The sequence below is a fragment of the Perca fluviatilis genome, chromosome 7 (assembly GCF_010015445.1).
Source record: "Perca fluviatilis chromosome 7, GENO_Pfluv_1.0, whole genome shotgun sequence".
NCBI classification, from domain to species: Eukaryota; Metazoa; Chordata; class Actinopteri; order Perciformes; family Percidae; genus Perca; species Perca fluviatilis.
The window spans coordinates 231,943-244,224 of record NC_053118.1 but is presented as its reverse complement, the minus strand read 5'-3'; the positions used below and the strand labels follow the sequence as shown (position 1 = coordinate 244,224).

General features: G+C 42.2%; 1 protein-coding gene across 2 annotated transcripts; it reads right to left on the bottom strand.

Annotated features, from left to right (window-relative positions):
• Nucleotides 1-4,182: 4,182 nt before the first annotated feature.
• Nucleotides 4,183-11,754, bottom strand: pabpc1a (poly(A) binding protein, cytoplasmic 1a). Of its 2 annotated transcripts, none has more exons than XM_039806221.1 (15): nt 10,890-11,754; nt 10,441-10,634; nt 10,156-10,271; nt 8,879-9,018; nt 8,327-8,421; nt 8,066-8,203; nt 7,844-7,939; nt 7,424-7,696; nt 7,098-7,188; nt 6,797-6,919; nt 6,538-6,680; nt 5,307-5,391; nt 5,009-5,139; nt 4,671-4,761; nt 4,183-4,546 (listed from the first exon to the last, which is right to left on the bottom strand). In XM_039806221.1, the coding sequence occupies exons 1-14, from the start codon at nt 11,080-11,082 to the stop codon at nt 4,672-4,674; spliced, it is 1,908 nt and encodes a 635-aa protein (XP_039662155.1). In that variant the 5' UTR covers nt 11,083-11,754; the 3' UTR covers nt 4,183-4,546; nt 4,671. The 2 variants fall into 2 exon arrangements, with proteins under 2 accessions (XP_039662155.1, XP_039662156.1); XM_039806222.1 differs by having other exon boundaries at nt 8,888-9,018.
• Nucleotides 11,755-12,282: the final 528 nt, after the last annotated feature.

The following is a 12,282-nucleotide window of genomic DNA, read 5'->3' as shown; positions in this document are numbered from 1 at the left end:
AAAAAACTTGAGAAAAATGTACAAAAATGACCGAAGAGGGCATGAGGGTTAAGATGTATAAGCTCAGATCAATGAGGCATGTGGGCCATAAATAACAAATAGACAAAACAAGAATTTAAGTTAATAAAAACATCTAAAACAAAGAATAAATGTATTATTTAAATTTGTATGATGAGTATTAATGGAACGGTCATTTTGTCAGTCATGACAGACTGAGAAAGTAATTTGTCCCCAGGGCCAGACAACTCTACAATGCTTCACTAAAGAGAAGAGGAGAGAGAGAGACTTCTCTGCGTAGTCTGTCTGCCTCTCCTCCCTCTGCACCACTTCCACTACCTCCTACAATAACAGTTATGTACTGACTGTCCACTGGCCCACTGTTTACTGTTTACTGGCTATATTAGCCCATATATGCACAATCCCTCCCTCCCTCCCAGCCTGGACTGAGGTCTAACATAACTTAATACATGAACAATGGCTGTAACCCTAATACTTCAAACCTCTAATATTGACTTTTGATCTCTTATATTGTCCATATTTAATGCTGGTCTCTAGACTTTATCCTTGCACTATTGGACCTATTTGCACTACCACCATGACACACACTCTCATACTGAATCACAGGGTCAGTCTCAGAGGCGTCTCACGCTTATACATCCCTTAGTACAGTCATGTGGATTTTTCATTGGATTTTTTTATTTATTTAGTATTATTATTTTTTTATTTATTTAGTATTTTTTATTTCATTGTCCATGCTATTCATGTGGAGTTGCTTTTTTATGATCCTGTTTGTGATGTATGTGTATGTTGTGTGTGATGTCTTTAAGCTACTGGAACCTTGAATGGGGATCCCATGGGGATCAATAAAGTATCTATCTATCTATCTATCTATCTATCTATCTATTTTTGACTGGGAACAAAAAATTGGTTAACATGACTTTGAACACAACAGGATTAAACAATGAAATGGGTCTTCTCTCCTACAAAAATAGATTGTGCCTTTTGTCTGTCAATGCGTGAACATGTTCATTTAGGCTATTTCAATAGATTTTTTCAGTCAGTTAAGCCAAATAATTGGGTGACAAAAAGCATGCATATAGACTATTCATTTTACATATAGACTATTAATTTTACAGGCTAACAAATAAAGTGTGGGTAAACTCTTAATTTGAAAAACAATGAATGCATATCCTGCCAATCAGATTTAGCACCACCCACAGGGGAAAATCGGAATATCAAGTGGTTTTTCTGATTTCCGTGCAAGAACGGGAAAACCAAAAATCAAGTCATAATTTCGATTTTTCGTTTTTCTAAAAAAACGGAAAAACGGAAAAAGGAGTTGTTTTCTCGTTTTTTCGATTTCATATGTGACAGCAAAAACAAATGAACGAACGGTACCTGGACCTTGAAATCAGCTCGGTAATACGCAATACGCCCCCAGCGGACGTCGTACTGCACCGTTGAAAAGCTTCGGAAGCGATTTACAAAAATGGCAGAACAACTAGAAGGACTGATAAGTGTCTGCATGTCCGATTCTCTCTGACCTCTCTTATACAGATATAAATAGAAAGGCTGCTGCGTGGAGTAAAGTTGCCCAGGACGTTGACATGTTACGTCGGTTAAATGTGATATAGCGGTATAATGTCAATAGTTAGACGTCTGTTGCTAGCTAACCAATTAGCATTAGCAGGTTTGTTTATCAGTACCATAGCAACGCTAACTTCCGTCGGATAGGAACCGATAGGAACAGTGTCAGTACCATTAGGCTCGTTCAAGATGAAGTGCGCCTCGCCTGTAAAGTAGACGAGAGCAGGCGGCAGCAGCAGGGGGCGGTGACAAAAGTCCGCTCTCAAATCGGACAGTTTTCCAGCTGATTCCAGCAGCTGACAGCAGCCTTCAGGCTCAACAGGAAGTGACACAAACACTGTGGTCCGAATTCCGATTTAATAAAATGTTATCAGACCCATATATCAGCTCCTACACAGTCTCCAGTTGATTTTATTAGGACAGAGTAGCTGTCAGAATGCTCTACATGCGATCTGTTGCTGATTTTAATTAACAACAGACTGTAGATGATCCGTAACCTGAACAGATTTAGTCTCTCTGACTTCTAAACGTAACTATCAGCCACACAACAGGTGTTCTGTACAGAATAAGCCTTTAAATCAGACAAATAGCAGTTAAAATCCCTCCGATTCAAAATCAATGAAAAGTTTATATAAAACGTCGTCATGTTGAGTCGATTCTGAACCAATCAGCTGTTCGATCAGCTGAGAGACCGGCGTTTCCCAGCATGCCCTGGGTCCGCCTGCGTCCGCCTGGCTCTTGCAGTTGGTGAAAAGCAACTGCGCTACCTGCGTCTCAGAACTGCGGCCGCCTTGGTCTCGTGAGATTATCGTTGCCCACGTGTGCATGACGTCAGAGCAAGTCGGGATCAAGTCGGACACAAATCTAACCGGCATGCAACGGGCGGCGATCGCCGGTGATCGATTCTGCGCAGATCTGCGCAGATCTGGCTCATCTTGAACGAGCCTATTGACATATATAGTACCCGATCCGTTCCACCTGCACAATCCGTTCTGCGCATGTGCAAGATGACACGTATGCCATGACGTAGGCGCAGATGATAATGCTGCGTTCATTCCACCTCGAAATAACAGGCACCGCCCCACTGGTTACGTTGTTTCTAAAATAACGTTAAGTCAAACTTAATGGGAAAAGCAGGCTACAGCTAAATTAAGACATTACAGTAATAACAATAAAGACAAGTATTGAGTGATTGTATTTTAAATGAGCACAAGTAAAGTAGAACTGACGTAACAGCTGTTATATATGTTAACGTTTATTTTCAAGTTTTATTTTGAGGGTTTTTTAAAGTTTACATGCTGTCTCAGCTAGCGGTTAGCCAAATTAGCTGTTAGCTAAACTAACGTTAGCTTAACTGTCGAGGCTAACGGCAGACCGCTGCAATCAGCTAGCGGTTAGCCAAATTAACCGTTAGCTAAACTCGTTAGCTACCGCTATAATCACCTAGCGGTCCGCCGAATTAGCTATTAGCTAACTAACGTTAGCTGGAGGAATGAACGCAGCATCGTTCGAGATGAACCAGATCTGCGCAGAATCGATCACCGGCGATCGGCGCCCAATGCATGCCGGTTAGATTTGTGTCCGACTTGATCCCTGCTTGCAGTTGCTTTTCACCAACTGCAAGAGCCAGGCGGACGCAGGTGGACCCAGGGCATGCTGGGAAACGCCGGCCTCTCAGCTGATTGGTTCAGAATCGACTCAACATGATGACGTTTTATATAAACTTTTTATTGATTTTGAATTGGAGGGATTTTAACTGCGATTTGTCTGATTTAAAAGCTTATTCTGTACAGAACACATGTTGTGAGGCTGATAGTGATGTTTAGAAGTCAGAGAGACTAAATCTGTTCAGATTACTGATCATCTACAGTCTGTTAATTAAAATCAGCAACAGATCGCATGTAGAGCATTTGAGAGCTACTCTGTCATAATAAAACCAACTGGAGACTGTGTAGGAGCTGATATATGGGTCCGATAACATTTTATTAAATCGGAATCGGACCACAGTGTTTGTGTCACTTCCTGTTCAGCCTGAAGGCTGCTGGAATCAGCTGGAAAACTGTCCGACTTGAGAGCGGACTTTTGTCCCCGCCCCCCGCTGCTCTCGTCTACTTTACAGGCGAGGCGCAGTTCATCTCGAACGAGCCTATTATCATCTGCGCCTACGTCATGGCATACGTGTCATCTTGCACATGCACAGAACGGATTGTGCAGGTGGAACGGATCGGGTACTGACAAACCGCCCGTAGCTTTTCGCAAGAGTTCCATTTTTTGAACGCATCCGGATGACCAACTGACACGATTTTTTTCGCACCGCAGTCGTTCGGACCCATTCGCATGCGGTCTGCGAATCTCCATAGGAAATTAATGACTTCCGGCCGTTTCGGATCTGATTTCAACTGCCAGTGTGAAGGCGGCGTCACGCACAGCTGGTGCAACAGGCTGCAGACCACTACATGAACACCTGTCCTATCACCACAGCTCAATATAATTAAATCTGACGGACTGTCGGTGTCAATATTTAAGGAATAACTATTACTGTTTACAGGAATGCTAATTCATAGGGACAATAACACCGAAATTAATCCCGAGGCATGAATCTTGAATGAGAATTTATTACAGCCAGCAGTTTACAATACAAATCACCTTTCAAAATGCTCAGCTACCACCTTCCTAAACATGGCTGATATTCTGAGCAATGACAGTAAAATGACATAAAACAGAGGAATGCATTCAAATGTATAATCTCAATTTTCTCTATTTTGCTATTTTTTTTCAACAAATTTTTGTTTATTATCAAGGTCCAGTCAAAGCTTCTCTAGACCTGGCAAATAATTGTTTTCTTCTTTTTTTAAGACATAATTTATCATTTTGCGATGTTTTCAGAGTTTTAGGTTTTTCAATGTTTAATATTTTTTTCTCTTTTTCCATCGGTGAAGCAGGTTTCAAGACGCCCAATCTGTAAGACATAAAAATGAATATCAACATAGTTCATATACCTATGACATCTACTGTATAATCTCCTTTCGCCTGATTCATCCAAAATGTGCATCATTAAAATAAAAATCACCCCACACACACACCTTAGACACTGGGAACACCAGCAGGGGTGGTAGACTTCTGAGCAGCCTCCTTGGCCTGGTGGGCCTGAAGCACAGCAACAGCCTCATCCACCTAAGACAACAAAACACTCAATAAACATGCTGCATTATCATTGAACTCAATCAAGCAGCCAGTTTGTAGCATGATCAGTTTATCCATCCTCTATCCCCCAAGTCCTCCCTTCTGAAGATGCTGCTAGCAACCATGCTCATGTAAATTTAGAGGAAAAAAGATTCCTTTTTTTTTTTTAAATGACAAAAGGGAGAAAACTATGAGGGGCAACAAGCTTGAGATCTCACAGCTCAGCCCATTAACTGACCTTTGAGCGCAGCGACTCGGGTGACTCCAGCATGTGGAGAAGTTCAGAGTTGTCGATCTCCAGCAGCATACCGGTGATCTTGCCTGCCAGACTGGGGTGCATGTTCTGGATCAGGGGGAACAGACGCTCACCTGAAGGAAGAAGAATAATCATCAACAACTATTTCTAAATGTGTGAAATCAGACTTTGTGTTTGATAGCTTGGTGACCAGGATTAATTCTATGAGTTTCCCAGACCTGTTATGTTAGTAATGGTAATGTTAGTTCCTTGGAGATATCTGAGCAGATCATGTACTAACCCAGCATCTGTTTCTGTTCCTGAGGAGGGGCAGCAGCCAGCATGGAGGCAGTCAGGGGCTCCTGTCCTTGGACATGGACAGCAGGCTAAGGAAGGAAAAAAGATTTGAGTCCAGGGACAGATTCTAGCCAAATATAAAAATTACTGACTGCCCAACTACTATTACTAAGTAATTATCACAATCAATTTCTACAGCATGAACGAATGACTCGAGATGCACCGATTACAACTTTCTAGGCCAATTCAGATTTTCTTTAAGTTAGGCCTAATATATGTATTATATTATATTATATTGTATTAGGCGGGTATGAGCACTGTAATTTCCATTTATTTTTAACGACTTTTTTTTTTTTAATCTTTTCTTTAATAAACATTTTGCACAGAAAAAAGAAAATTTTTTGAACAGTGAATGGATCACTACAAAATAGAACTATATAAATTACTGCTGGTGTGGGAAATTCACACACATCTAAAGTGTAACGTTAGAACCATTTCCTTCTTTTCACATCTAATATCCAACTAAAAAAATGTGATTGTGGTTTTTGGTGTCGTCCCTCCAAGTCCTACTTTTTCCTTGCAGGTGTTGCATATTGCAAACTCATTATCTTCTGCACACATACTGAAGAATTTCCAAACAGCTGACATGTTGCAGGTTAATTCACAAGGTTTCCTACATGTGGAAGAATAGCGCCGACACGCGATTCACACCGCGAGCAGGTACGCGCCACACGCAGCAGAAAAGTTGAGAGAAAGGAAAATGAGACTGTGCTGTTGCGTCCGTGTGTGCGTGCGTCCTTGAGAACTGTAACTCGTATAACTTATGTCGTCAGTTAATTGTAGCGTTGACCGGCGTGAAATCGGCATATGTCAGACTGACCTGCCGGTCGCCGGTCACAGCCGAGCACGTGAAAACCGGCCAATTCCAGTCCCCGGCCGGTCTATTGGTGCATCTCTACGAATTACTGAAATTTCTTATTGAATTCCTAGACATTTTAAATTTTGAAACTAATTTTAAGGGGTTTGTGAATGAAACAATATAAATTTTTTTAGTGCTTTATACTGGGGACATTAACGTTTGGTCCATGCGCCAATGACTGAAACCGCATAAGATAAACTAAAACATTTGTCGAGTACCTCATTGGATTGGCATTGCTGTCATGAAAAAGCCAATCTCTCCTTAAATTCCCCCACCTGACCCTGATTGGGGCCATGAAAGTCAATGGAATGCCTACCTGCTGCATGGCGACCTGTGGCTGGGAGGCCATGTGCTGCTGGGGGTTGCGTACACCAGCAGCATATTTGTACTGGGGCATGGCACGCACTGGGGCAGCAGTGGCTGAAGCACCGGCAGGGCGTTGGCTCAGGGCCTGTGTGGCTGAAGGGAGGAAGGTGAACAAGGAACTTTAATCAAAACTGCATCAAGTGATTAACAGGCAGTGACAAAGGAACAATATAACGCAGATTCTGTGTTCTGAAAGCTGAAATGCTTACGCATACGCTGAGAAGCCATCATGCGTGGGACCTGCGCGTTGGGGGTGGTGGTGGGACGGATGGCATTGAAGGTCTGGGGCCTGGGAGCTGATGGGCGCATAGCATTGGGCATGTTTTGGAAGTCTGAAGGAAGAGGAAACAACATTAGTGATCCACACTGAAATAGTTAGAATTCAGTTCTTTCACTGTTGAAAGATGGAGCTAGTTAGCATTTTTTTTTAACAGCATTACTTCGTACTCTAATGAACAGAATGGCCAAACTTTTGATTCCCCCCCCATGTGATACAACATTTATACTCACGTTGAGGACGCACTCCTTGAGTGGCCCAACGAGGGCTGGGGCGGAGCTGTGCCAGCTGGTTGGCGGAGTAGTATGCAGCACGGTTTTGGGCCTGAGAGGACAAAGATGAAGATTTATTATTACTACATGTTCTCTTACAGGCAAGGTATTGAAACATTTTCCTATTATGTATTTTCCTACAACCAACAGCAGGGGTTTACACCAGTTATTCTAATTCCAAACACACTACACCTGTACATTTAACTAAGTAGTGAAGTGGCAACAAAATAAACACGTTGCACGTCATGTATACTAAAACAAATTGGCCGAGGGGGTGGGACACTCACCTGAGGTATAGCCGCCATGAAATAGCCTGAGGGCGGGGCAGGCTGATATGGGTTGAGGACAGGGTTGGGCACAGCACGGACTGTGGCCATCCTCTGCATGTACTGGTTGGTTAGATGGGCCTGGCGCTCCTCCTTGCGCTGGGCCAGGGCCACATACAGCGGCTTTGTAGCAACAATGCGCCCATTCATCTCCGTTACAGCTTTAGTGGCCTCCTCTGGAGAAGAGAAGCACACAAAGCCAAAACCTTTGCTTCGGCCACCCTCCATCATCACCTATGGGAGAAGAAACGAATTAGCGTCTATTCTGATAAATTATCCTCTTGTTAATCTCCACAAAATTACATTGAAATCTAAACAACTGAACTCAGATTGCAATCAAGCCATAAAACATTGCAACATTACAAATCAAGGAGTCTTTACCTTAGCACTAGTTATGGTTCCAAATGGAGAGAATTCTTTACGGAGACGCTCATCATCTAGGCCATCATCCAGGTTTTTCACATACAGATTGACACCCTGGTTTATGGACAATGATATTGTAATGTTTTGTAACAAACCAAAGTAACATACGAAGAATAAAATGGGGTGTTAGGTTGCCCTTTAAAAATTAAATTGCAAAGAAAGAGCACTAGGCCAACAAACCTGGTATCTGGTCATGCGATCCTGTTTCATCTGCTCAAATTTACGCTTCAGCTCATTCTGGCGCTCCCCTTTCTTCTGTGCGCGGCCCACATACACTTGCCTGCCATTGAATTCTTTACCATTCATTTCATCCACAGCCTGCAATTAAATAAGCAATAGACCACTGAAACAAACTACACAGAGGCCATAGTGATAGTGAAGTGCATAATTCATTTTCCAATAACATAATTGCTAGGGCAATGACCAGGAGTTGATGCTAACCTTCTGTGCATCTTCGTGTCTCTCGAAGCTGACAAAGCCAAATCCCTTGGATTTGCCACTCTCATCAGTCATAACCCGGATACTGAGTGCAGGTCCTACAAAATACAACAGCTAATCAATACTTACTTTTATTAACGCCAAATCGTATCGTATCAGTTAAATGGACTTAGTAAAGTACTTTTCACAGATAAAAACCACAAAGTGCTGTGCTTCACATAAACATACATATTAAAAACACAATTGAAAGTAATGAATAAAAAGACAGGTCAACCAAAAGCCAGTTTAAAAAGGTAGGTATTTAGCCAATTTTAGACTCTAGGGGAGGAGGCAGAGCGTTCCAAAGTTTCGGTGCTACCGACTTGAAAGCTTGATCACCATGGGTCTTGAGCCGGATGCAAGGAACATTTAATAAATTTAACAAATTAGACCTTAGGGGGCGTGTTGACAAATTTGGTTGCCGTCAGTCAGCCACATATGCAGCTGCCTGACTGTGCAATGGTCTGAAGGTTGGGGGGAGAATTTTAAACTGACTTCTATATAGAATTGTCTTACCATATTTACCAAACATATCCTTAAGTTTCTCGTCGTCCATGTCGTCCCCAAAATTCTTGATGTAGACATTGGTAAACTCTCTGGCACGTGCCCCAAGCTCCGCCTCCCTCTCTTTACGTGACTTAAAGCGTCCAACGAATCTGTTGGTCAAACGGTGAAAAATGTTGGAACAAATCACACATACCAAGACAAGCCATACCCAAACTCCTTATTTACCACAATTTCATTTTGGATATCAATAGACAACCCTGAGGTTTTCCACAAAACTGTTCAGGGAAATCATTCTCTACTGCGTTGCTATTTTTTGCCTCTAACTAAAAATATTCAGATAAAGAACTTGACTGTCATCCATGACTAGTTGCAGTGTGGGACACACATGGCTTTTTTTTTTTACACCTGCAGTGTGTTAAGATTCTGAACCAGTCAAAATGGAAGCCACTAATAGCACCATTTACCTCAGGACAGCAAAAAAACATTTAGGAGGATGCATTTAGAGTTAAATGCAATGGATGACATGAGCTTCCCCAAGTGCAATTTTACAGAAAAACATTGTACACTACAAACTTTGAGCGATTTCCCTTTGCTTTGGGTTTCGTTTCACACATCAAAAAATAAATAAAAATCAAGAGTTTACCAAAATGCATCATTACAAACCATGCAAGAACTTTCTCTCTGCTTAACGGTCAGATGTGTCTGGGGCAGGAGTAAGAAAGTAAATACAGGAAGAAGGTCCTATATTCTGAACTAGTGCGTATTTATTACATCTCCATGGTCAAACCAGCTAATTTCAGTTAAATAATCAGACATTGTTTGGCGGGCAACATTATTATCTCTGCTCTGGTCACCAAGTCTTCGCTCTGCGCTGCCGATTACGTTCTCACCACAAACGAACCGCTCGAGTTCGATTGAAGGAGGTACGCTCGTTTGGTCTGCTTTTGGTGCACATCTGAGTGCGAATGCTGTATTCCTACCTGCCCAAACGAACCGCACCAAGGGTGAAAACAAACTCTTTTACGATTTAACTGAGCTAAATGAGGCGTGAAAGGTGTGAAATGGGGAAAGAGGAAAACAAAAAAAAAATAAAAAAAAAATAAAATGTTCTCTGGAATGTTTGTCATTCTTCACTTGGTTGTATGAAAACAAAGTAGATTATTGGAGATGGGGTTGTGGACAAGATGCAGTTAACACAAACTGATTAGATGTCAAATTCACACGTTAAGCTGCCCCCCCCACCCCAAAAATGTATTCATAACCAATGTAATTGTAGTCCCACTTACACTTTTCTGTCATTGAGCAACATGCCATTCATTTTCTCAATGGCCCGCTCAGCAGCCTCGTGGGTCTCAAAGTGCACAAATCCGTAACCCTTTGAGCCATTTTCATCACAAACCACCTTGGAAAGGGGAGATTTGAGCATGTCAACACAATCCAAAACACCATGCATTTAAAAACACACAGAATCCGCTTCAACCTGTTGCGATATTTAGTCATGCAAACTAGTGTTGTGTATGTAAAAGCACTCAAAAAACATAGGCCGACAAAACAAATGCTGCCCCGCCTACCTTGCAGGAAAGGATGTTTCCAAACGCAGAGAAGGTGTCATAGAGAGCCTTGTTATCAATGGACTTGTCCAGGTTCTTGATGAAGATGTTGCCCACTCCACTCTTCCTCAGCGAGGGGTCACGCTGAGACCACATGATGCGGAGGGGTCTGCCTTTGATCACATCAAAGTTCATGGTGTCCAGGGCTCGCTCAGCTAAAAAACAGGCCCCAAAAGGTTAATATGTCTGATAACACTAGGTTCAAGTCTGGTTTGTATTTTGCCTACTCCAACCTAACACTATCCTAAAATTGCGTCACATCAACGAGCTGACTAAAACAACAATAGTGCTAACTGCATTAGAGATTGTGTACAATGGTATGCCATACATTATCAAAATGGAGTCAGGTGGTGTCGCATCCCTCTTGTTAGCTGCCCTTGCTAAAGTATATTGGGTTAAGGTAAACCTACCGTCAGCGGGCTGCTGGAAGTTGACATAGGCATAGCCGAGGGATCGGCGGGTGATCATGTCTCTGCACACTCTGATGGATAGGATGGGCCCAGCCGGGCTGAATTTCTCGTAGAGCATGGCCTCGGTAACGTCTGGATGCAGGTCCCCGACATAGAGGGAAGCCATTGGGTAGCTCGGCGCGCTGGGATTCATGTCTGACGCCGCGAGTTCTCAGGCAATACGACAACTATAGGGTTATATTTGCTCGATATTTTATTGACAACCGTCAGCTAATATAGGCCTCTTATATAAAAGAGGTTCCCTTTCTCGGTCTCTTCAATAACTAAACAAAAATTAAGAGCGCAGACACACATATACTAGCTATCTTAACAGTTAGCAACGTGGGCTAGCTAGTTAGCTTGATTAGCAAAATGTCGGAGCGTGGCCTAACCGATGTGGCTCGCCGACTTAACAATTTTGAATCTGTACCGTCACAGTCAATTGATAAGGTAAATTGCCGATAGTAAACGAAGCAAATATTGTCATTTACAATGGTAACTAGAATGACAACGCCCTTAAAGGGATAAATAACTGGTTAACAATATAAATGGCTAACGATAATCACCCACGCTTTCAACAATGACGCTAACTGCTTGGCTTGCTAACGTTCTTCTCGTCTTTCGTTATTTTTCGAAGGCAGCGTCTTCTTCGCGTTGCTTGGGTTGACAAATGAAATCCTGCTTCACCGATTATTATTTTTCTTATAAAAATATGTCTGCGTGTCTCTCTAGCTTTTGGTTTGTTTCATAATAATAAAATGTGTGCCGAGACTAGGTCCGGAGCACACCCTACGCAGACAGATTACAGGAATGAAAGGAAGGTCGGCGGAGGTTGTTTCCCGATTCTAGTCGAAACCACGGCGCGTTCACCACCAAAGGTGACGTCACGCACCTCGCGATATTTCACATTTGTTTTCGTTCGAGCATTACGGAACATTTTCTCTTTATTAACTTGAAATGTGTAACCCGAGCTATTTTTGGAGTTTGTCACAGCTTCCCCGAGGAAATATTAATACAGTCATATTAAGAACATGTCACCTAACTGGAGAATAAATAGATTTAAGGACTTTTTTTCTCTAGAGATTGAAAGGTAGACAGTTACATATAGTTGTTTTATAACACCTTGACTTAAATATTGGCATTTCACTGCGGCGGCATCAGCTCTATCGACCAAAAGTTGGTCTGTGAGCATTTATTAATCAATTGGTGTCTCCAGTATATATTTCGAGCTGTTTTGGCATTTTTTACAGTGGGCGTTCCAGTTGAAGAATGGAAATTCTGACTTCGCAGTTCAACACGAACGCACCATAAATACACCTGAAGCTCCCCTTTGCTGAAATAAATAGATATATAC

Excerpts from the sequence above, each read along its gene's own strand:
- pabpc1a (XM_039806221.1), bottom strand. The coding sequence starts at position 11,082 with ATGAATCCCAGCGCGCCGAGCTACCCAATGGCTTCCCTCTATGTCGGG. Across the intron at positions 9,019-10,155 it reads TTGCTCAATGACAGAAAAGT|ATTCGTTGGACGCTTTAAGT; the intron begins GTAAGTGGGACT and ends TTTGACCAACAG. Across the intron at positions 7,189-7,423 it reads TCATGGCGGCTATACCTCAG|GCCCAAAACCGTGCTGCATA; the intron begins GTGAGTGTCCCA and ends TTGTCCTCTCAG.